This window comes from Ursus arctos, unplaced genomic scaffold (assembly GCF_023065955.2).
Source record: "Ursus arctos isolate Adak ecotype North America unplaced genomic scaffold, UrsArc2.0 scaffold_2, whole genome shotgun sequence".
NCBI lineage: Eukaryota > Metazoa > Chordata > Mammalia > Carnivora > Ursidae > Ursus > Ursus arctos.
Genome location: NW_026622874.1, coordinates 65,773,231 through 65,798,785, shown reverse-complemented (window position 1 = coordinate 65,798,785; position 25,555 = coordinate 65,773,231). Strand labels below are relative to the sequence as shown.

The window sequence follows — 25,555 nt, the reverse complement described above, 5'->3', positions numbered from 1 at the left end:
CCGACCTTCATGACCAGGGAGGAGTCACCTTCTGAATGCAGCTTGGTAAGACAAAGAGAACTAGCCTGGGAGTTGGGCGGCCTGGGGATGCTCTGGGCAGCCCCACCCCTCTGCCCACCCTCCCTTTTCACAATGTGCCACAAATATGTCTGTGGCTCTGCCTCCCCACTGGACTGTGCACTCCACGGGGGCCAAGTCTGCAGCGTCTGCTTACCTCTGCTTTATCCCCAGCACGCAGAGTAGTGGCCGATACATGGCAGCTTCTCAACGAATACTGACCGTACAGATGTCCTAAAATTTCCCACATGCTCCCTTCTCATGGATGGTGTGGAGAAGAGGGAGGAGGCGGAGGGGTTAAAACCGGTGGATGGGAAGCTTCTGGATATCCTGAGTCTCAATCTGGAAGGCAGGGGGCAACAAGGTGTTGGGACTCTGAAGCCCCACCCCCACTTCACTCAGTCAGACCAGCCTGCATCTGCTGCACTCTAGAACCTTCCCTCTGAAAAAGAGGATTGGTCTTGAAAATAGTTAGAAAATTGTCTATTAAACCCAACGTGCCCCACCCCCATGCTTGGTTGATGCTCCCAGGCGCCCCCAACAGGTGGTGGCCTGGCCTGGACTCCTTCAGGAAAGAGTTTCCTAATGTGGCGCTGACACTTAGAAGGTTCTTCGCCACACCAAGTCAGAATCTGCCCCCTTGTGCCTGCCGGGCATTAATCCTGTTTCCCCCACCCCACATCTCTGGGGACACGGAGGAAATCTAACCCCTTCCATCCATGCAGCCACCCATCCACTTCTTCAAAGCATTTTCCCTAAATGACCGTCCAGGCTTTCCCCAGCCTCCGCACCTTTGCACCAGGAATGCTCTCACCACCCTGGACTCTAGCAAGTCTCTTAGGACCTGTAGAGGCCCAGAGCTTCCGTCACTGCCATCATGAAGACGTCTCTGACCACCATCTTCTGCAAACATGCCCCTCCAGGCCCGTGGAACTCTCTGACACTTCAACCACTGCACTTCTAACACAGACTTGGAAGCCCTTATCAAGTCTGATGATGGCCCTGAAGGCAGAAATTATGACTGATTTGTGTCAAATCCCCAGGTGCCAGAATGAAGCATTACAGATGAGCAAGTGAAAGTCGGGTGGTCCTAGGATCCTGGGAAGCTGGAGGGGTTGCTGAAGAGGGTGGAGCAGCTGCAGGGCAAGATGGCAGGGGACAGAGCTTAGATGCCAAGAGTTCTCCCTTTTGCCTTCTCTCGGCTAGCTCAGTCTAGGAGTAGGAGGTAGTTCTAGACTCCAGGGGAAGGTCTGACAGCAAGCCACTTTTGCAGAGCCCTGTGGGATTTTAGGAGAGTTGGTGAAGGTGATTCAGCCTCTTTTATCACATTAGCCCCTTCCATTCCAAAAAACTGGTCCTGTAAATAATCCTAAAAGTTGTATGGGACCACAAAAGACCCTGAAGAGCCAAAGTCATCTTGACAAAGAACAAAGCTGCAGGTATCACAATCCCAGATTGTAGACTATACTACAAAGCTGTAGTAATCCAAACAGTATGGTACTGGCCAAAAAAAGACACATAGATCAATGGAACAGACTGGCGATCCCCAAAATAAACCCATGATTATATGGTCAATTAATCTTCTACAAAGGAGGCAAAAATATACAATGGGAAAAGGACAACCTCTTCAATAAATGGCTCTGGGAAAACTGGACAGCTGCATGCAGAAGAATGAAACTGGACCACTTTCTAACACCATACACAGAAATAAACACAAAACGGATTAAAGACCTAAATGTGAGACCCAAAACCATAAAATTCCTAAAACATAGGCAGTAAACTCTTAGACATCAGCCTTAGCAATATTTTTCTGGATATATCTCCCCAGGCGAGGGAAACAAAAGCAAAGATAAACTATTGGGACGACATCATACTAAGAAGGTTTTGCACAGAAACAATCAGCAAAACAAAGGCAACCTACTAAATGGTAGAAGATATTTGCAAATGGCATATCTGATTACTATGGCGGGATTAATATCCAAAATACGTTAAATAACTCATACACTCAACACCAAAAAAACAAGTAAATGTTAAAGTAGGCCAAGAACCTGAATAGACATTTTTCCAAAGAAGACATACGAATGGCCAACAGACACATGAAAACATGCTCAGCATCAGGGAAATGCCGCTCAAAACCACCGTGAGGGACCACCTCACACCTGCCAGAATGGCTAAACTAAACAAGAGAAGAAACGACAAGTGTGGGTGAGGATGTGGAGAAAAAAGAACCCTCGTGCACTGTTGGTGGGAATGTGAATTGGTGCAGCCACTCTGGAAAACAGTATGGAGGTTCCTCACAATTAGAAATAGAGTTACCGTGATTCTATTTCTAGGTATTTATCTGAAGAATACAAAAACACTAATTTGAAAAGATACATGCACCCCTATGTTTATTGCGACATTATTTACAATAGACGCGGTATAGACACAACCTAAGTGTCCGTGCATAGATGAACGGCTGAGGAAGGGGTGGTGCGCCCACATATGGAACATCACTCAGCCATAGAGCAGAGTGAGATCTTCCCGTTTGTAACAACATGGATGGACCTAGAGCGTATTACGCTAGGTGAAATAAGTCAGACAGAGAAAGACAAATACCATATGATTTCACATATACGTAGAATCTAAGAAAAATAAAACAAACAAATAAAACCCCCCAAAAAGCATTAAAGGACTTAAATACAGAGAACAAACTTGTGGTCACCAGTGGGGGCGGGTGAAGGGGAATAGGTAAAGGTGAAGGGGAATAGGTAAATTTGAATATAACAAATTTCCAGTTATAAAATAAATAAGTCACAGGGATAAAAAGTACGTAATAGGGAATATAGCCAATAATATGGTAACAGTGTTGCGCAAAGACTGATAGTAACTACACTTACCCTGACGAGCCCTTCCCCTGAAACTAATGTAATATTACACACCAACTATACTTCAACGAAAAATTAAAAACAAAAAAGATAGTCCTATTGAGTAGAGAGGAACTGGCTTCCTTCCTCAGTGTGAGGGTTCAGATTCCCACCCCACCTGAGAATCATCCCTCTGTGATTAAGGAGTCCTTCTGGGAAATAGGAACTTCTGGGGTTTCCCCTCCTCACAGGGGCTAAAGAACAGAGCCCATCATGAGATGACTACCTCGGGTTCCTGTAAGGAGGAGCTGCCACTCCTTCGCAGTAGAACTTGAACTTCTGGATGGCTTTCTGGGAGGGATGAGGAAGAGACGGTGGCTGGCCAGACACTTCACAGTGCTGTGAATGTGCTCTGGGGCTGGGGGACAGGGGATGCTCGTCATTTACTTGTTTGTCCGTTCATTCATTCGTTCAACACACATTGATGGGGGGGCGCTGATAAAGAGGCCCCGCCTTGTCATGAAGAAGCCCAGGCCTGCAGGGCAAACAACATAGCTCCTCAAATGATTTTAATATGGAAAATGAAAGGCTAGAGAGAGTAAAGTTTGGTGGGACTTTGAGGTAGGAACATGACCCTTGAGCAGAGGCTGGAAGAGCAAATATTAGACCCACATCAAAACTGTGGGCATCCTCAGATAAACATGCAGATGCTCGGAATGAGGCCTGGAAGTGGGCGGATGTGGGGTCTGATCAGGAATGAGGAGCCCTGGGGGTGGGAGAGGAGAGGTGGGAGAGGCTCAGGTGGGCAGGCCAGCGTCTATGCTGGGAGCTTGCACTCTCAGCAGGAGAATAGAGGGCAGGAGCAGTGGGGGTTTTAGGGAGGGATGTAATTTAACCATACATATATTTTAAAGTCTCTCTATGATACTTTATGGGATGGATGTGGGGTGGGGATGAGCCGGCAGGCCCGGGCCAGTGAGGAGGCTGCCGGATAGTCCGGTGGGGGCTAAGAGAGCCCAAGATGGCACTTCTCAGAGAAGACGAGTCCAGCCAGGATCTCAACATATGCGTGTCCCATCTCAGCCAGGCAGGCCTGCCCCCCACACCCTACAGGATGAAGAGGGTGACTCTGCACTGTTTCCCAAGACCTCGACAGGAAGAGAAGCCTCAGCTTTCCCCAGCCCAGTGAGGCAATTTTACACAACCCTGACACAAACTCTGCTCTGAGGAAAACTCCAGAATCCAACCTCCACGCCCACCCATCCCCTCCCCAAAGTTGCTGTAGAAAAGCCCTGTGTCATGGATTTTGACATTCCAATTACCAAAGTGACAGCAGAGCTGAAACAGATGGTTGCTCAAGTTCTGGTGCTTCTTGGGGCCTGGGCCTGGGCCTGGGACAGTTCCTCTACCCCAAGACTCCAGCTGGTTCCATGGCCTGATTGGGCCCCAAACCCTGTCTTCAAAGATCCCCTCACACACACAAGAGACAGGGAACATGAGCACCTGGGAGGGCCAGCTGATCTCTTCTGGTGAGCACCCCTATGTATTCCCATTTTTGCCCATGTACCCAGAATTGTCATGTGCAGATCAGAGAGACAGGGAACTGTTGCCAAGGCCTGAGGGAACAGCATGGGGCCCAGTTCCAGTCCACCTCTCCTCTCTTCCTTCTGCCTCCCGCCGTCCCTTCTCCAGGCTGCACACTCTTCCCTCCATCAGTCTACATTCTCTCTCTGAGTCTTCTCCTCTCATGCTGCTTCCTGCCCTCCTGGTCTCGGAGGTGGGGTGCAGTGCCAAGGAGCTGGGGTGTTTCTAGGAAGGGCATTGCCTTTGAGCAGTAACTCAGGGTCCTATCTAGCCAGGGGTGTCTCCTCCAAAGCAGAACATGGGCAGCTTCGGAAGCACCCGTTAATAGTGGAAGAAGAAAATCATGAGGGGAAATAGTAAGGGCTGAGGGTCTTGAGCCTGGAAAAGAGAAGCAAGGGGGTTCATAACAACTGCCTTCAAATATTGCTGAGGTCAGGGGAGAGAGAAGTCCACCCCATCACAAGACCTCTAACCCTCTGTGATGGGGCCCCCATCCTCCCTTCCACCACCACCACAAGCATCTCACTTTCTTCTTTGGACCAGCTGCTCATGTCCTCAGTTAGAAAACACTAACTCAGTTCCACAAAACCAACATCCATTCAGAGCTGGAGGTTGAGGCGCAGCTGCATGTGGATACCACTCCGGGTGCTGGGCCAACAAAGAAGGTGAGTCCCTGCTCGCTTGAGTTTACGTCTAGAGGAGAGTCAGACAGTAAACAAGCCAAGGAATAAAGAATTCATCGTTTCAGAGGTGCTGAGCGCCACAAAGAAAATCAAAGAGGGAGATGTGATGGAGTGCTGAGTGGGGCAGGGAAGCAGGCAGGTCCTCCCAGGGGAAACAGTGATGGAAATGAGGCCAGATAGCAAGCCTTGGAAAACTTCTGGTGGGTTTTAATCAGGTAAGTGACACAGTGTGATTGTGTTTGGAGGCCATCTGGCTACTGTGTGGAGGAGGGTCGGGGACCAGAGTAGAAGCGTGGGGAGCAGCTAGGAAGCTGCGGCACCGAGCCTGGTCTTCACATCAAATACAGCGTTAGGTCCCTGCCCTCCAGGAGCCCTCAGCCTAATGGGGGCAACAAACACCCAAATAGATATTTTCAATATCATGGTGTGGGTCAAAGAAAAACTAAGGTGGGCGATAACCACAGGCATCCTGGGACCACAGAGGAGCCACCATCTGCCTGTCTTCTAGGGGTCAGTGAAGGTGGAGAGAGAGAGAAAGAAGGCCAAGGTAAGCACCTGCAGATTAATACCAAGATGAGTTTTGAAAGTGCAAGAGTTGAGCTACTGTGTGCCCAGTGCTGTTAGCTAATCAGAGAAATCAGAGAAGCATAATCTAGTTTGCTTTCTTTTGACTTAGATGACTTTTTATATTGGCCAAGTAAAAATGTTGATTCCTAGTCATTTTTGCACTAGGCTCCTGGTAGCCATCCCATTGAATCCACATCCTTTCCTGATTTCCAAATTCCCATTATGCACGTTGGCTTGGCTTGGCTTAGCTTGGCTTACAGTGTGCCAGCAGCCCGCCTGAGATGTCTTTCTGAAGGGCAAGGTGTTGCACGCACGACAGTGGTATTGGTGTCCCTTATCGAATAATAAGGTCTTTGCCCAGAGCACTCTGTCAGACTAATCCTGATGGGCAGGCAAACCCCAGAGTTCCATGAATCTACTGTGGATGCGAGGGTGGAAACCTGTGAGAGATGTGAGCGGGTGAGCTCCCCGGTGGATACAACCTTGGTGGGCAAGCAAAAGATCTGGATCTCAGTGGTCTGGTGCCTTAAACAGAGTAGGTGCCCTAAAGGGACTAGAGGCCACTTCAGACAAAGAGGACAATAGCACAGCAGGTGCAGAATCCAAAAAGTCTGAAAGTTCACAAGGAAACTGGGGAACATTCCGGAATAGTTAGAGACCCGAACTCAGAGTGGTGGGCAGGAGGTTGATGGCAAGATGCTGCAGAGAACAGGTCCAGTCTCTGTGATCCTGTGGTTCTGACAGTCCTTGTGTCCAACCGCTTGATTCACGATGCCGGCCATCATCTGGGGACAAGGCTCCGCATTTTCATCTAGTCTAAATTGCACTTTCCAGGTGGAAAGACTGAGGCTCAGACAAGGGAGGCCACTTGCTCAAAGTCAGTGCCAAGAAGCAGTGGAGCTGGAAGGTTAACCAGACACATTTGATTTCAGGCTGGGAGCCTTTCTTGCCCTCAGGTGCCTCTGGCTGATGAATTTTTACCAAGTTTGGGGGGCCTTAACATCTCTCTAAATCGAATTTAAGTTCAATCAGTGGTTCAGTTGGCTATTTTGAAACCAAATTATGGTTGGTGAATGTTTTCGCAACAGCAAATACACTGGGTTTTGTTCCTGTTGGTTGGTTGTTGTTTTCTACCACATTCTGATAAGACTCTGTATCTCAGAGATGGTCACAGACACATGAGTGCTCTGGTTTGTGCAACAACAGCCTGGTCCTGGTCCAGCAGCTTCAAGGTCTTTAGGGAAAGATGCAGCTTAACTGCCCTTGGTTACCTGTCCAGCACTGGTCAACTTTATCCAACTCTGTCCTAAAATTAGCCTCAATCTTTGCTTGGGTAGCGAGTAGCTGCCCAGGGACAGCAATTACTTCCTGTACAAGCTGGCATCTTACTATGAATGCCACTGGCTGTTGAGCGCTTGCTTGGCACCAGGATCTGTGCCAAGTGCTTCACATGTTCTGTTAGGTTATCTGGTCCTCACACCAACTCTGGAAGAGAGGGACCACTGTTACCCCCACTTTATTGATGGGGAAACTGGGACTTAGAAGGTCTCACAGTGATTAAGTGGTAAAAATAGGGTCTGAACAAGAACCCTAACCCCAACCCTCATACTCTTGGCCACTACCCTTTTGTGCCCAAGAACACCCTTCCCTCCAACCCTTCTAGATCCCACTCAAAGTTCTCCTCCATTCCATCAAAGCATCTGGGATATTAAAACTGGATGACACCTGAGTGTTCATCTAGTCTAAAATATTCAAAATGAATTTCTTTAATTCCTTTGGGTTCTTCAAAAACAAAGAGAACAGAGGTCCAGAGAGGCAAAGTGCTTCACCCACTGGGGTCATCCAGCAAGTGAGGGCTTTTCTGAATGTTTCCCCATTGTCATCTAGGCTGGGGCCATTCCAAGACTCCCTTCTCTGGGTCCTGAATTCCTTCCTCTTCTGCCAATCCCACGTCGCCCCCCCCCTTCAGCCCTCCATACTTTCTTCCTGCCTCAGCTTTACCTCAGATCTACATCCCACAGATGTGGCGGGTGGCCCAGCAAACCTCCAACCCCAGGCCTCAGTGGTCGATACTTGTCACTTCCTGGATTCCGTCCTCAATCCCAGCTTCCTACACATTGCCTCAACAGGGCTTGGCAGTGAGTAAACTGAAAGGCAGGCCCACCCCTTCCCCAATATAAAGCTCCCCTTCTTATCTGTCATACCTAGGCTCCAGAAAATTACCTAATCTTTCTCAAGTTTTGTCACAAACTCTACGCTCTGGCCTGTCCCTCCTGCTGGTGAGGAGCCAGATGGAGCAGCCACTGGCGGGTCTGGGAGAGCCCAAGGCTGGGCCCTGGCGGCTGCTTCTATGACGTCTTAGTCTCCTCAGTGGCTAGAGTGAAACACCATAGACTGGTGGCTTTAACAGCACACATGTACTTCTCGCCATTCTCGAGGCTAGAAGTCTCAGATCAGGTGTCAGCATGGTTGAGTCATGGTGAGGGCTCTCCTCCCACCTTGAAGACAGCACCTTCTGCTGTGTGCTCACGTGGCTTTCTCTCGATGTGTGCTCATGGAGAGAACTCTCCCTCTCTTTGTCTTCTCCTTCTTATAAGGGCACTAATCCCATTGTGAGGGTCCCACCCTAATGACCTGAGCTAAACCTAATTACCTCTTGAAGGCCCCATCTCCAAATATCATCGCTTTGGCAGGCGAACAAACGTTCAGCCCATAACCTTTAGGTATTCTGACACCCGACTACATGGAGTGTGACTCCAAAGGGGTACCCCATCTTCCCCAGACCGAATTCAGCACAGAGAGGGGTTGAAGGCAGGGACGCCCCCAGTGACTTTTGCTGAATTCACTTCTCACCAGGGCAAGCTGACCCTGTCCCTTAAGAAGATGATTCCTGCCCTCGGAGGCCATGCTCCTTCCCCTTTCTCCTGGGACAATTTATACAGAATCAAACCAATAATCATAACAATTTCCATATATTCATTCATGTAAGAGATGTTCATGAAACCCTATCATATGCCAGGCACAATGAAACAGCACCTGCTCACCCTGGTCTATAGAGGAGACGGACATTAAACAATCACACCAGTGGATGCTGAGTCACAACAGGAGAGAAGAATCCAGAAGGAGAGAGGCACAGTTCTAGGGCATTTAACAAAGAACTTGACCCAGACCTCAGTAAGGAGGGAGGCTGGCCAGTGAAGTGTTCTCTTGCCATACCCTGTGTTGGGTAGAGTTAACCCTCTTCTCCCTGCTCCTATGTCCCTTGCTGCTCCCAACGCCTTCCTACCCCTTACCCACACCCTTGAGAGAATCAAAGAAAGGTTCGTGGAAATTCTGCATCATTTTCCCCCTTTCAAAGTTCTACTCCAAATTTCATGTTCAAGGGTCTACTCCTCCAGAATACCTACCTGACCCCAACACACAAGGCTGAGCCACTCTCCTGTTCCCCATGACACCCTGTGCATACTCCTGCCAAAACAAATACAATACTGTATGGGGATTTCTGCTGCTCAGATTTTCACCTGGCAAGGACTTTGTCTCTCATCTCTGTGTCCTCAACATCCAGCCCCTATCGCAGGGAAAAATCTTTGGAGTAATCCTTGATTTCTCACTGCCGCCTTCAAGTGTATGCAGAGCCTCACTACCCCTTACCACCGGGATGCCCGCCACCCTAGTCCAGCCCTCTCATCCCTCAAGCGGGTTAGGGCTGCACTTCCAGGGTTATAACCATGAACTACACATAACCATTGGCCTCATGAAGAGTGATTGTGAGCATGACGCAAGCTGGATTTCAAAGGCTTAGAAAAAAGAAAAGGATGGAAAATATCTCAATAATAACCTCTATATTGTTGGGTCACCTGTGCGGCTCAGTCAGTTAAGCATCTGACTCTTAATCTCAGCTCAGGTCATGATCTCTGGGTCGTGAGATCGAGCCCTGCAACGGGCTCTGCACTGAACGTGGATTCTGCTGGAGATTCTCTCCCTCTGCCTCTTCCTCTGCCCCTCCACCCCCCACTAGCGTGCTCTCTCTCTCTCTCTCTCTCAATCTCTCTAAAAATAAATTAAAAATTACTTCTGGGGACACCTGGGTGGCTCAGTCAGTTAGGCATCTGCCTTCAACTTGGGTCATGATCCTGGGGTCCTGGGATTGAGTCCTACATCAGGCTCCTTGCTCAGCGGGGAGCCTGCTTCTCTCTCTGCCTGCTGCTCCCCCTGCTTGTGTGCTCGCTCTCTCTCTCTGCCTTTTGCTCTCTTTCTGAAGAATAAATAAATGAAATCCTTAGAAAAAATGACTTCTATGTTGTTGAAGTGATATTATTTTTTTTTAAAGATTTTATTTATTTATTTGACAGAGATAGAGACAGCCAGCGAGAGAGGGAGCACAAGCAGGGGGAGTGGGAGAGGAAGAAGCAGGCTCATAGCGGAAGAGCCTGATGTGGGGCTCGATCCCATAACGCCGGGATCACGCCCTGAGCCGAAGGCAGACGCTTAATGACTGTGCCACCCAGGCGCCCCATGAAGTGATACTATTTTTGATCTATTAGGTTTATAAAATTTATTATTAAAATTAATTTCCTCTTTATTTTCACCTTTTTAGTTGTGGATACAACTAAACTTAAAATCACAAACATGGCCCATATTGTGTTCCTATTGGCCAGTGCTAATCCAGGGAATCCGTCCTCACTGTTCTCCTTGCTTGCACTCTGGGGTCTGCCCTCTACAATTTCTTCTCAACAAAGGCAGCTAGAGTAACCCTTTTGAAACATAAATGAAATCATCTTGCTCCCTTGCTCAAATCCACCCAGTGGGTCCTTAGCACACTTAAATCCAAAGTCTGCCCCAAGGTCTGCAAGCCCCTGCTCCCTGCTCCCTGCTTCCTACAGGCACACACCACCTGCAACTCCCCACCTCAGTTCCTGCACGTTGCCTTTTGTGCCGTGTTTTTGAGCAGGACAAGTGTGTGCCCAACTCAGAGACTTGGCCTCTCTCTGCCCGGAACTCTTGGCCCAGATATCTGCAAGCTGTTCTCCTCCCTTTCTTGGGTTTCTGCTCAGATGCATTTCTTGAGCATTACACTAAGCCAGAGTGCCTCTCCTTTCCCTCCTGCTCCAACCTTACTTCCCTCTTTAGCTTTCTTCATACCACTTATCTCGCCTACCCCTGTATCGTAGGATGGGCTTTTGTTTGTTTGCTATCCCTCCCCAGTAGAACACAAGCCCCAGGTGGACGGGGTTGTGTGTCTTTGGTCTCTGGCTTTCACAGATGTTCAATGAATATTTGTTGAATGAATGAATAAAGGAGCCGAACAACGGACATTTAATAGTTGGTGAACAAATGAACTAACAGATAAAGGGGTCCCAAGGCTCTAAATGAGGTCTGCCAGAATCACAGGGGTGTGGTTTTCTCCAGTTTAGGGACCGTGGCCATGGAAAGAAAGAAAGTGCATACTACTAAGAACTTTTTGAGAATACATTTATTAACTCTCACTTCCCACGTGCAGAGCGGGGCTTCAGTGATTACAAGGAAAGTTATTCTTGGGAACTTTGCTGGAGAAAAGCCCCTCAGAGCTTCTTACTCTTTGTGGATATCCTCATGCGCAGTCAGTAGCACACGGACCACCAGGTTTACAAATTCACTAAAGTCGATCTGTCCATCTTTATCAGCATCCAGATCTTGGAATGTTTTGTCAATCGTAGCTTGATCTTTGGTGTTCTAGAGGGGGACATCAGAGACAGTGAGCTCAGACTCTCCTAAGCTCAGCTCAGGGAGGCCCAGGGACATTAACTCATTCACCAAAACTGTGTTGGAGAATCCAACATGATGAGACAGAAAACAGGGAAGCAGCTGTCATGAGCTAGCCTAGAGCCACACAAGTCTCGACCTGGAAGGTCTCTATAGCTCGCGAATCCCCACAGGTGAGGGAACAACCCCAGAGAGAGAGGTGAATAGAGCCTGAGGTGACAGAGTGAGTTATGGAGGGAGGGAGGGAGGGAGGGAGACTCCCCCATCCCACAGCTCAGGAGAGCACCCTCAGGGTGACCCCAGCCCAGCCCTTCAGGGGATGAGTTTGGATGAGGGAGGCATCACCTACCTTGAGGGTGTTTGGAAGTTCCTTTGTGATCAGCTGCTTCATCTCACCCTTGGAAAGCTTATCATAATGCCCCACCCGGACTGAGTACTGGTGGAAGACATTGATGATCCCCTCCATATGGTCCTCCAGCTTAGTCATCTTCTCAACCTTTAGGAGACACGGGAGGTCTGGGGCAGCTCCTCACCCACCCGCCCACATTCCCCTCTCTCCTCGCTTTCTGGTGTAGACAAGTGATGACTTTCCCTGCATCTGCTTTGTGTTCTCTCTGCTCCGTTTGATCTGTGGTGAATTTTTCATTTGTAGGTAGGCTGGGGTGGGTGCATATAATGCTATCTAAAGTCTAAAAGAATTGACCCCCGTTGCCCCAGTGTTCCATGTCCCCCTCTCTCCTAGGAAATATAATTCAGAGGGTAGTTTTTTGATCAAGCACACCCAGGAGGGGTTTGGTGGCTGGCCAGGTTGTTCCCTTCCTCCAGGTGATGGCACTTTGGCTACAGGTCTCTTACAGACATTCACCAGCCTCTTTCACCTTCACCACCCTTGGGTGCTGAGACTGGGTCTACCTAGCACAGAAAGGGTTGGTCTCCTTGAGTCCAAAATGCAGTCAGTCCAGAGGTGCTCTGGCGAGCAGAAGGTTATGGCTTCCAACAGCCTGCAATTGCTACCTGCAGTCACTACCCAATGAACCTCCCGGAACCAAGGACAGAACACTTACCCTTCAGTGTGCAGGAGAGTGGAAATGTAGCAAGAAGCCAGGGCTGGTGAGAAGTACTGAGCCGGGGAGGTTTTTATAAGGCACTCCAGGCTTCACCTTCAACCTCAAGTGAAGAAATCTCTCTGATTCATCATGAGGCAACTGCTAGACAATGCTTCGTTGCTCAACAGAAGCTTCTACCCTGTGGCTTTGACTGCAACATGAGCCCCCTCATTGCTCCCATGGCCCACGCCACACTTGCTCAGCCTGACACAAACCCCTCAAACCCACCACCCCACCCAAGGGGCCCTCAGTTCTGGAGCAGGTCCCAGTCTTCAGCTCTGTCCCCTGACCTAAACTGTGGCCTTTTACTAGGAAACCCCAGGAACAAGAACCCCAGGAACAGGGTATGCTGTCTGGGTGGCACCTACCTGGAAAGGGAAGGACTGGGGAGAGGCGTTTGCTGAGTGTCTAAACAACAAAAACAATAACGATAATAAAAACCATCAAAGTGGCCAAGCACTCCTGGAACAGAGAAGGGACACTGGGTTACAACTGAAGGAATGCTAATAAAGCACGGACTTGAGTTAATGATAATGTATCAAGAAAGCTTCATCAATTGTAACAAATGTATCGTATTAATACAACCTGTGTGCAGGTATTTGGAAACTCTCTACAGTGTCTTCTCAACTTTTTCATAAATCAAAAACTGTTCTAAAAAACTTAAGTCTCTGTGTTTTAAAAGGTGAGCACATGCTGCGCGCTGCAGACACTGCTTTATACAAATCCGCACTTGATTCTCCAGACAGCCCTGTGCGGTGAGTGCCCGTAATGCGGATGAAGAAAATTAGTTTGGAGAACTGAGGTACCAAACCCAAATCTGTCTGCTTTCAAGAACTTTGTCATTGATGTATGTTTTTCCCTAAATCAGAAGAGGGTTTTTCTGGTTATCAAAACATAATACAGGGGCGCCTGGGTGGCACAGCGGTTAGGCGTCTGCCTTCAGCTCAGGGCGTGATTCCGGCGTTGTGGGATCGAGCCCCACATCGGGCTCCTCCGCTATGAGCCTACTTCTTCCTCTCCCACTCCCCCTGCTTGTGTTCCCTCTCTCGCTGGCTGTCTCTATCTCTGTCAAATAAATAAATAAAATCTTAAAAAAAAAAAAACATAATACATGCTCATACCTTTTGTAAAAAATATAATTTGGGGCAGATTTAGACAATCTAATATAAGATCCCGATCTTTTCCCTCCAGTTTTTTGCCTAATACAGTCAATTCTTGACTAGCTTTTTCAAAAATTCTTTCCTCCATGTACCCCCACACCCCCAACCACAGTGTGGAAAGTGCCGTGCCGGACTCAGACATAGAGGAGCACAAATTCTGTGTCTGCCTTCCCGAAATTGAAACAAAGTGGGTGCAGACACCTTCCTAAATAATAATACAGGGAGTTCACCACCGATGGGCCAGGGGTGGGATGGGGGCTGAAGAGTCTAGAGGGGTGGGGGTTGCTGAGCGCCAATCAGGCCAAGATTAGTGACCCGGATTCCGCGCTGAGACGGGCTGCTTTGGAGGCCTCAGTGGGAAGCTGTGGAAGGGTGTTGGGGAATAGCTCTGTGCCCTTGGGCAAGCCCTTGACATCTGTGAGACTGTTTCTTCATTTGTGTGGTCATCTCACTGTCCTCCTTTAGTTCTGAGTCGTTCTGCAGCTCAACTGGGAGAATATGTAAGAACGTGCTTGAAAACAGTAAAATGTGGTCTTTACAGTTGTTTTCCCTTCTACCTTACCTATCTAACTTGGAGGTGGGTCATTCGGTGCAGGCCAGCCTTCTGGGGGCCTGGCCACTGGCCACTGGCCACTGGGGCTTCGAGAAGGAGAAAGAGAGCTGACAGCAGCCCTGGTAGAGGAGCCTGCTCTCCAGCCTCCCCTTCAAGGAAGCCCCTTTCACCCACCCAAGCACGGGCCCCAGATCTGTGCCACCAGCAAGGCCTTGGAGAAAACAAAGGAGTCAACACAGAGCAGGCACCTGGCGCAGTTCTTGGCATGTAGAGTGATGTCACTTGTTGCACTTCCTCCCCCCCCCCCACCCCGCCCCGCACCTGGGCCCTAATGAAAAGGTAGGATTAGCCCCAAGGGCCAAGCCTCTGTAAGGTTTCCTCTGGCTCCCTGGTGTCCTGCTGCTGGCCTTGGTGTTCCAGGGGCCCCAAAGTCTGTGCCTGAGACTTACGGCCTCCTGGCCACCACCTGGGTTGGCCCTGCCTCCCCCACTGGACAGGAACTCTTCTAGGCCAGGACTGGGCAAGAAGGCTGATGGTCAGGGCAGCCAAGGAGAATGAAAAACATGGAAACTACTCTGTTCATAGTTTGATGCAGACAGTACTGCAGTGTTGGAGACACGTCCTCATTCCTCTGTCCAAACCCGCAGAACGGACACAGAGTGAACCTTAATAGACTACGCACTTTAGTTAATGTGTCACTGTTGGCTCCCGGGCGGTAGCAAACGTACCACACTCAGGGAGGATGTTACTGCCTGAGGACCTAGGGCGCATGAGGGCTCGGGACTTGCTGCTCAATCTTCTATAAACATAAAACTTTCCCTAAAAAATAGAGTCCATTAATTAAAAAAAATACACCTAGAGTCACTTATGTACTAAGAGTAATAGCATACCATACAACAAAAAATAAACTTTTCAAATAAATATTGAGCCAAATTGATACAGATTATTTTGCAACTCCCTCTGTAAAGTTAGTCAAAGTGCGTTGACAATGTTGGAAAACCTTGCACGGTGCAAGAAAATTTTAACTACTAATAAAAACATGAATTCAAACCTTTTAACTTCAATTCGGAATCCATAAGTGTTCTAATGTTCTAATGGAGTCACCTTAAAAAAGCCCATCACGACAATTTCAAATCTGTGTGATGTAGAGAGACGATGGATTAAGCTGGTAAATCTGAAGAAAGGGTATATGAGAGTTTCTTGCGAAATACTCGCAATTTTTCTGTAAGTTTGGAATTATCAAATTAAATTACATCAAATTGAAATGTATCAAAATTTAAAGTCACCCACATTAGTTTCAGGAGTATCACCAGAAAGAGTCTAGTTTCGCCTTGTACAACACCCTTTTATAATTAAAATTTTTGCAACAGCTAAAAAAAAAAATAAAAATATCCAAGAAAGTACTCGTGACAACCCAAATGACTCTTTTAGTCACACCCAAGAAGCGGGAAGAGGCACACCCAGAGCTTAAGGAGGAACAGGGTGACCCAAGGGGGCAGGATGGTGCCACCAAGCTGGGTTTAGGGCGCAAGTCAGCCCCGAGACAGTAACTAGGAGTGTCTGCCCTCACGAGGCACTTTCTTTTTTTTTTTTAAGATTTTATTTATTTATTTGACAGAGATAGCCAGCGAGAGAGGGAACACAAGCAGGGGGAGTGGGAGAGGAAGAAGCAGGCTCACAGCGGAGGAGCCTGACGTGGGGCTCGATCCCATAATGCCGGGATCACGCCCTGAGCCAAAGGCAGGCGCTTAACCACTGTGCCACCCAGGTGCCCCCACGAGGCACTTTCTATACAGCTACCATCTCTAAGAGGGAAATGAACTCCCACTTCCCTGGGGGGTTGGGGGGAGAGCCATTGCTTTAAAGGATGGGAGACTCTGGATCTAAAGGGTTTCCATCCCTGGAGGTGGGGAGAGAGCCTTGCATGGGCTGGAGCCTCTGAGCGATGGCGGAAGGGGGGGCAGGGGGACCTGGCCAACACTCCCCTTGCTTTTGTGTCCGCTAGCCACTGGCTGGGCAGGCACAGGGGAAGCAGCAGAGGCGTCCCTGGGCTCTCCTGCAGGGAGTCAGAGTCAGAGCAGGCTCCTGGTAAGACAGAGCAAGAGCGCCAGGGAAGCAGAGGTGTTGCTCCTTTGTCATTTTGAATTTGAAATTATTTTTACTGTATGAGAACATTTTTCCTTACATTTCTACTTCGGGGTTTGTCTCATATCTTTTGCACAGTTGTCTACTGGCTGTCAGGGGTGGGAGTTTGGCAAATTTTAAATTTTAATTGAATTGTTGTTGTCGTACAATGCGTTAGTTTCGGGGGTACAGCACAGTGATCCCACAATTCTATACATTACTCAGTGCTCCCCACAGTAAGAGTAGTTACCACCTACGATCATACAACGTACTACAGGGTTGTTGACGTGCCCTGCGCTGTGCTTCTCATTCCTGTGACTATTTATTCTATAACTGGAAGTTTGTGCCTCGTATTTCCCATCACCTAGTTCACCCATCCCCCCCCCCCGTAGCACCAGTTTGTTTTCTGTATTTCTGAGACTGTTTCTGTTTTTGTTCATTTGTTTTGTTTTTTAGATTCCACATACAGTGGAATTTATCCTTCTCAGTCTGACTTATTTCATTTAGCATCAGACCCTCCAGGCCCATCCGTGTTGTCACAAATGGCAAGATTTCATTCTTTTCCATGGTTGGACAATATTCATTGTAAATATACACCACATCTCATTGATCCATTCAGCTGTCACTGGAAACAGGCTGGTTCCATGTCTGGTTTATTGTAAATAATGCTATTTGCAAGAAACACAGGGGTACATGTATCTTTTCAAATTAGTGTTTTTGTCTGTTTGAACAAATAAGTTTCCACCTTTATCCTCCGTTTTGGCAATCAGAGGATCAACTTACAGAAGATCTTTCAAGTCTATGGAGGAAGGAGGCTAAGGGGAGGGAGACCTCTCCCTAAGTGGTTCTGAGATGCAAAGCTAATGACTGGGTCCATTTTCAAAACGGATGCGAGGGTTTTCAAGAAGTGAGACACCAATTCCTCTATACCTTCCCCCATTTTCCCATCATAATCCCTGAAATTGGCAGTTAGAAAGGGGTTTCAGGTTGGACAAGGATGACCACAACCAAAGCAAGGAGGAAGAGAGGTTAACACGGCCTCTAAAATACAGACTCCCCTGCAGCTTTGTGTTAGCCCGGTTACCATGGCAACATGAACTGAAAGGAGCAACAGAGCCCCAGGGCCCCACAGGGGCATCACTGAGGCCTGTATGTGGACCCAGGCCACCCCTGCAGCAGCGGGCTAGGTTCATCCCTAAGACTGCATCACTGGGCTTCAGCAGCCACGCCGCAGAGCCACGAGAAGCCACTGTTCTAGGCAAACCACTGAGTGAGACCCCAGCCCCCTGCCCCCTTGGCACGTAAAAGCAGAACAGGTCTTAACAATGGAGAAGGATAACCCTGGGGTGTAGGCCCAGGGTAGGGGGAAGCCACAAGAGAGAAACCAGACAACTGACAGGGCAAAGAATCCATGGTATTTTATGGTAGTTTTATCCTGAAGGGTTGAAGGGTTGAATGATGTCGCAGCTGCATTTTGGAAACCCATCCAGTTTACTGGGCATCACCGGGTACTTGCTCCTCCAGAATTAAATGGCTGATGTTGGGACAAGGTTGTGATCCTGGTAGGAAATCAGGTGGGGGCGTCTGCCCAAGGTCCATGCTGACTTTCTTTTTTCTTTTTCAGGTGAAAGTAACTCCATTTTTTTGCACCCTTACCGAAGTATAATTGATATCCCAAAGCTGCACGTATTTAACGCGTAGAGTCTGATGAGTTCAGACGTATGCACACGCCCCGGACACTGTGACCCCAGTCAAGGTAATAGACACATCCGTCACCTGCAAGTTTGCTTGTGTCCCTTTGTCTTATTTTTGGTGGTTGTGGTAAGAACACCTACCATTAGAGCCACCCTCTTAAGAAAGGTTGACGTACCCAATGCCACGTCGTTAACTACAAGCCAGCAGATACCCAGAGCTTCTTCGTCCTCGGGAACCATAACCTGACACCCACCGAACAACGATGGCACCACCTCCCCACAAGAACTGCGGGATGCTTGCTTTTATTTGGTTTTCTTTCCCTCCCTTTGCTACTACATTCCGTATCATTTTGAAACATGCAAAAAGACTACGTGAAGCATCTAAGTTCATTATAAACCAAAACAAAACACAAACACCTGTGAATCTACAGGGTGCTTTTAGTCCCCTGGACAAGCACTTGGTGACTGGCGAGATAGTCCACCGAGCAGAGAAGGAAACGAAAGAATGTTTGTTTGCCACGTGACTTGATTCTCTGAGAGCCCCAGGTGAGGCAGCAGAGTGATCACATGTGCTTCAAGAGTGATCTACACCTTAGACTGAATTTTTTAAGACGCTCCGTCTCTTCCAGGAGGAGGGGCTGGCCCACAGTGCCTGGGTGGGGTGGGTGGGGATGCCAGGAATGAAGCCACCCTGTGACTCCGACCAAACCCCAGGGCAAGTGGTGGGGCCAGTGAGGTGCCGGGAACCAGTGTGGTTGACAGGTCTAAACATTGCTGCCCCAGGAGCAGGCATTCCATACGGGATTGGGAACGAGGCTGAAAGTTGTAAGAGTGGCAGACATCAGAGAAAAGGAGCAATGAAGGAGGTCATGAGACACCTTGCAGGATCTTTAAGGTCTTCATGTGGAGAAAGCCCAATGGAGCACAAGGCAGGCTCGACCATGCCCAGTCATGGGGGGGGTCAACCCATCACAAAGGGCTCAGCACTGAGGGCTAATTCCAGAAGGGCAGGAGAAGGCTTTGGTCCATTGCGAGAGGGAAAAGACAGAGGGACACACTTCACTTGAGAAAGCAGCTAAGGGCCCTGTAGAGGCCAGGACACCAAGCTAGGGCTTGAGGTCCACTGGGAACATCAATCCAGTCAGAACGTCTAAAGCTCTGAAGGTCTGAGAAGGTGCTATTTATGAAACAACCTCTAAGGGCCTTGAAAAAATAAAACGGCCATCCCTTCACTTTACCTGTGGAGAAGGTGGCCATTTTCTGGTGCCCTGAGCCCATTCTGTGAATCTGCCTTTAGCATTCCAGACGCTAAGGCTCACGTGCGTAGGAGATGAGAGTGTGGAGCTCCCCCTCCCACAAGGATTCAACTTAGTTAATAAAAAAGGCCTCCTTCTGCCCGCAGCTGCAGAAACACAGGCGAAGGTCCCATGGCCATCCAAAAGGATGTCAGTGGAGGTCTCCACTCCCCCAGGCTGCATCCTACTGCAGAGAACAAGGAGAAGACAAAAGAGGGATCCCTCAGCAGGAATCAAGGGCCCTCCCTTCCCAGCCTGCAGGAACCCCAGAACGGGGGCGGGGGGGGGGAGTCCATGACCCTGTGGATGAGACGGTGTGGGTGAAGACTTGCCCTGTGTGTGAATCCCATACCACCAGCTCAGAACCTGTACCAGGAGCTGGCCCACCCAGGCCCATCAGAGACTCCCCAGATGGACTGGGGGCTCAGACAAAGCAGGGGTTGGGGTTTGTGCGTCAATGCGAGCAATTACTGCCCTGCAGGAGACGAAACCTGCTCCTCACTCAGGTTCCCCTGCAGGGTTCCTGGGGATCATCCCCCACCCTCACTGTGAACTGGTTTTCAGTAAGGCACATTTCTTTTTCTTTCTTTCTTTTTCTTTTTCTTTTTTTCTTTTTTCTTTTTTTTGGTAATCAAACCCTTGGACAGCACAGAGTGGTTGGCAAAATACTGAAGGAAAAAGAAGGCAAGCAACGTATTTTTTGAATTTGTTCAAAAGTTAATTCTCTGGGAGACCCAGGACAGATAACAGAAAAGGGAAGTTTTCAGAAATTAATTTTGAGGTCCCAACCTCAGATTGAATTTCTAAATTTCTGAACCTTTTCCTAGAGGAGGGGGCTCAGGCGTGGCAATGTCTCCAGAGTCCTGGAGTCCAGCACCATCGTCCCGCTCCTAGCCGGGGAGTTTCAGACGCCCGAGCAGCAGTCATTCAGAAGACACGGAGGAGGCAAGGAAATGCAGAAACGGGAGTGCTCTGCAAGGGTTTCCTTTCCTTCATGCAGCCAGTGCCTCCAGAGCTCGCATTACTTCTCGTTTATGTTTTCTCGTTTTATAACGCTGGCTAGGGCCTCCGATACAATTATTCAATAGACGTGGTAACGGGGGCATCCTGTCTTCCTCCTGTCATTAAAGAGAAATGTCTAATGTTTTTCCATTACGTATGATACTAATGATTTGGTCTTAATAGATACACTTTATCATAGAGGGTTTTAGGACCAAAACAGGAAAGAAACCCAGAGCCTACTCTTCTGGTCAGACATTTTACTCTAGAAAGCACAGTGTTAAAAAATGTGCCATAGCAAAACACAATGCTGAGGAAGCTGAACTGGATGGAGGCTTTGCTGGGGCTGGGTTGGTGAGGGGCCTCTGTGTGGGCTTTGGCTACAGGACAGCTCCATGCTTTCAGCTGTGAAGCAGGCCTGTTCAGGGGCAAGAGAAGGCTCCTGCCCTCTGAAGGACAGATGGCTACGGTCGTTGGAAAGAGTTACTGAAGGTCCACGCCCTGACCTGAGCAGCCAGTTCAGACCTCAATTTTGCAAATCAGAGAATTATTCTCATGGGAATTTCCATAGCTCCTAAGACTGGAAGGAAGGCTCCCCAACTCAAGAAGAAAGGAGAATTGTCACTGGGACGGCCCCTAACAGCTTAGGGAAATCAAGATGCTAATCTTCTTATTCTATTGTTGATGTCTGGAGGATTGCTCACACCAGGAAAAAACCCAGTTTTCAGGCTCTGAGGTATGCCTGGCGATGTCCTGGGCAGGGGAGAGGGGCCCAAGTGAGAAGCTCGTTCTAGCACCTGCTGTGACTTGCTCCCCACCCCTGGATGGCAGAGACCCTGCAGCAGATGAGGACAAAAGGGCCAGAAAACACAGAGGAAGGGCTGTCCTGTGCACACTCAGGATCGAAGCCCACTAGAAGAGAGCATTTTGGGGTCTTAACCAAGGTTTCTCTTCTGGAGACGGTCAGGGATCCAACCCTAGCTCTGCCACCTGCCAGATTAATAAATTTTGTCAAGGTTCTTAACTTCTTTGAATCTCCTTCTATGTAAAATGGAAACAGTAATTACCTCTCTCATAAAGTTGTAATGAGAAATGAATAAGATAAACCATCATAAACTCTAGTTAGTGTTAAAAAGCAAAATTATCAACAAATATACATCAAAATTCTTGTTTTAATTCAGTAATGAGAGAATCGGCAAAGATTTTTAAAAGCTGCTTTGAAGAGTATTCAAGGATATACACGGTCAGGAAAAGAATGCCGAAGTCAGACTCTTAAGTGAGATGTAAGACTCAACTTCCAATAGGGTGAAACACCAGGACAGAGGTTTAACATCTCTACGAGCCTATGGAATCCTATCACCTCATCAAGCTGTATCCGTTCTGATTCGTTAATCAAATACACTGTGCCAACCATGGTACATTTCCCAAAAGTTTCAGCTGATGGAAGAATAATGAGTCACAAGGACTTGCTTCTATTCAGACAGACTCTAGCATGAGATCAAAGATGTCAGCAACCACCATTTTGTCTTTTTCTGGGTTCGAGATGATTTTTTCCTTCCATGCTGACACCCAGCAGCAGCCCAGTAAGTGTTGGTAGCTTTCCCTGCCCTCTTCAGCCCATTTGAATTTAGGCTGCATTCCCCAGGTCAGGCAGCCAGAGAATAGGCTGGTATCTGGACCCAACCCGAGGGGTTGCGGCTCCCAGGTGGAGGGCTGCATGGGGAAGTCTCTTCCATTGGAATAAGCTCTTTTGTTCAGCTGCTAGATACCAACTGCCCAATTCCAAACCCTCTCCATGCACCTTAGGACTTTTGTCACAAACATGAGGAACTTGGCTAAAGTCAGGAGCCTTGGGTGGAGAACCTGGGTGGAGAAGCAGATTTCAGACAGGTCATCCTTACAGCCCCGGAACTCTCAGCGGCCGGATCTGCCTCAATTGTTGAGCCCCGGTCTACTTGGTGGACTCAAATATTGCATGAGGTTTCCTGCTAAACAACTTATTTCTCAACTTCCCACTGCCTCGTTCTTCTTTTGTAGCTGGGGAAACAGGAAACCAGATCACCTTGCTCTGGGCTACACCTGTCTGACTCTGCCCAGTGTTTCCTGTAATGGGCATAGTGTTTTTATAAGTTATAAGCTTCCAAAGACTACCTCCCTCAACTCCACCTCTTTCTCCAAGCTGCCAGTGCCAGCTGAGCCACCTCCCCTGCCCAACCATGAATTCAGGATCAACTGTTGACAGCCGCATGTCAATGCGATTCTTCACAATCAGTGGCCCATCACTTACGGTGAAACTCCAGAGGGCATCCGGGTCAACTTCTCCATGGTCTCTCCAAGCTGGCTCAGAGAAAGCAGACTTATTGGGTTTTCAACTAAAGGCAAACAATTAATAATGGTAAATCCCTGCCCAAAGAACCCACTAACAGCAAATCCAACAGTGCATTTTCAAGGACAATCAAAGGCACCGGGATATGTTGCCTCCGCCCTGACTCAGACACACACGTGCACACCCCCACCCCCACCACCATCACTGTGGATAACTGAGAGACAAGCTGGATTGCTCTCCCCTTTTGAGCACTCTCTCATTACAGTTCCCAAATGCTGAGTGAGGCCTGGGCTACAGCTTGGTGAACCTGTAATCTTTCCTATCTTCTTTTGCCTGGGCCACATTTGGGCCAGCGGCTCACCTTTAAAGTACCTCTCAGAACCACATCTCTGTTTCTGCAGTGCAGAGGGTGTGTTCACGCCCCTAACAAGATGGAAGCACGTGCTTTGGGGGTTGGATAAAGCTGTCTTTCAGGAAAACTGAGGAGGAAGCAACCTTGTCCCTGAGCTTTCCACTTGCGCAGCAGAAGCCCATCTCCATGTTTGATGATAGATTTCCCTATCCCATTCTAGGTCCCAATCTGTTAATTGTTTTAATTAATTCAATTTTTATTGAAGTATAGTTGATACAAAACGTTATATTCGTTTCACATGTACAACATAAAGATTTGACATCTACAGGAATTGTGGCTACCTTGGGGCGCCGGGGTGGCTCAGTCTGTTACGCGTCTGCCTTCGACTCAGGTCATGATCCCGAAGTTCCGGGATCAAACCCCACATTGGGCTCTCTGCTCAGTGGAGAGCCTGCTTCTCCCTCTGTCCCTCACCTAGCTCATGCTTGCTCACTTGCTCTCGCTCGCTCTTTCTCAAATAAATAAATGAATAAATAAAATCTTTAAAAAAAAAAGTGTAGCTACCATTACCATATGATGTTATTACAGTACCATTCACTGTATTCCCTGTGCTGCGCCTTTTATTCCGATGACGTATGCATTCCAGAACTAGAAGCCTGTATCTCCCACTCCCCTTTACCCATTTTGTCTATCCTCCCAACCCCCTTCCTCTCTGGCAAACATCAGTTTGCTCTTTGTATTTATGGGTCTGCTTCTGCTTTTTGTTTGTTTGTTCATTTGTTTTGTTTTTTAGATACTACACGTAAGTGAAATCAGATGGTATTTGTCTGACTTACTTCACTTAGCATAATACCCACTAGGTCCATCTATGTTGTTGCAAACGGCAAGACCTCATTGCTTTTTATGGCTGAGTAATATTCCATGGTATATATATACCACGTCTTCTTTATCCACTCATCTATCAACGGACACTTGGGCTGCTCCCGTGGCTTGGCTATTGTAAATAATGCTGCAGTAAACACAGGGGTGCGTGTGTCTTTCTGAATTAGTGTTTCAGTTGTCTTTGGATAATTACTCAGTCGTGGAATTACTGGAGAATAAGGTAGTTCTACTTTTAATTAGAGAAAACTCCATACTGTTTTCCACAGTGGCTGCGCAGTTTGCATTCCCACCAGCAACAGTGCACAAGGGCTCCTTAGGCCCCAATCTTAATTCTCTACTGGCTGCCAACCATTTTCACCAATATGTTAGCTGGTAATCAAACTGACTAGTAACTAAAGCTTTGTTGGTGGATAAGGGTTTAAGCTGTTACCTTTTCCCACTTGTTCCCACTGTTATATGATTAAAGTCTAGTACAAACAAAAAGCCCAATGATCTGCAGTAAGTCCTCTTGAGCACTGGAAGCCAGTTAATCTGAGTGGTATCTTGTTGGGGGAAGGGAGTACTTGTTCCTCCTGAAATCCTGGGGGAATTGGCCACCTCCTCTTCTCCCCTTGGCCACAAAGCACTTCTGACTTCTCCAAAGAACCCCTTCTTCCCCAGCTGACCCCCACAGAGTTGGGTTCCTCTTCAGCCCAGACTTCTGGGGTCAGAGGCACACACTCCCGCCAGGAAGGGCTGAAGCGTCCCTGCCGTGTTTACGCAGTCCCTCCTGCATGCAGAAGGACCCCAAGCCAGCCTCCATGTCCCAGGGCACAGTGCACCCCCAGCTTCCAGAGCAAGAGAGCTGGGAAGGGGTGTGGGCTGCGGGAGAGAGCCTGATACAGCAGCACATGTCCCACAGAGTCCAACTACACACAAACAACAGCCATTGTAGAAATAGCCCAGCTTTCTCCACTAAAATCCAGCAGCTAGGACAAGTCTTCTTAACCTTTTAGGGGCCTTTGGACCCTTCCAAGGATCTGATGAAAGCCATGCAGAAATGTGCTTATTGGGGCGCCTGGGTAGCGCAGTCGTTAGGTGGCTGCCTTCGGCTCAGGGCGTGATCCTGGCATTCCAGGATCGAGCCCCACATCAGGCTCCTCCATTGGGAGCCTGCTTCTTCCTCTCCCACTCCCCGTGCCTGTATTCCCTCTCTCGCTGGCTGTCTCTCTCTCTGTCAAATAAATAAATAAAATCTTAAAAAAAAAAAAGAAATGTGCTTATTTACGCAAACGCTCAAAATGATGCTTTCAACTCAGCTCCGTTTCAGAGACGCACAGAAGACCAAGTTAAGAACTCTGGTTTACAGATTCTGGTGACAGCTCCCTACCCCCGTCTCCATCACTAGCACCACTGCCCCACCACTTAAGTGGGCATAACAAAATTTCCCAAGGCATAGCCTGGAAACGCAGCTTGGGGTTGGATTCTGGTGAGAGGTGCCCGTTCATCACCGGCCTTCCCATTTTACCAGCCTTGGAAAATGCAGAGATGATCGGGAGGTAGATATTCACTGATAAGCAGAGGGCTCAGCCATCCAGGCACCGGA

General features: G+C 48.4%; 1 protein-coding gene across 1 annotated transcript; it reads right to left on the bottom strand.

The window, feature by feature from the left end:
• Window positions 1-11,200: 11,200 nt before the first annotated feature.
• LOC113245348 (protein S100-A12-like) lies at window positions 11,201-12,629 on the bottom strand. The gene is made up of 3 exons (XM_026485406.4): window positions 12,544-12,629; window positions 11,829-11,975; window positions 11,201-11,449 (listed from the first exon to the last, which is right to left on the bottom strand). Exons 2-3 carry the CDS (start codon window positions 11,964-11,966, stop codon window positions 11,309-11,311), a joined length of 279 nt encoding a protein of 92 aa, XP_026341191.1. The 5' UTR covers window positions 11,967-11,975; window positions 12,544-12,629; the 3' UTR covers window positions 11,201-11,308.
• Window positions 12,630-25,555: the final 12,926 nt, after the last annotated feature.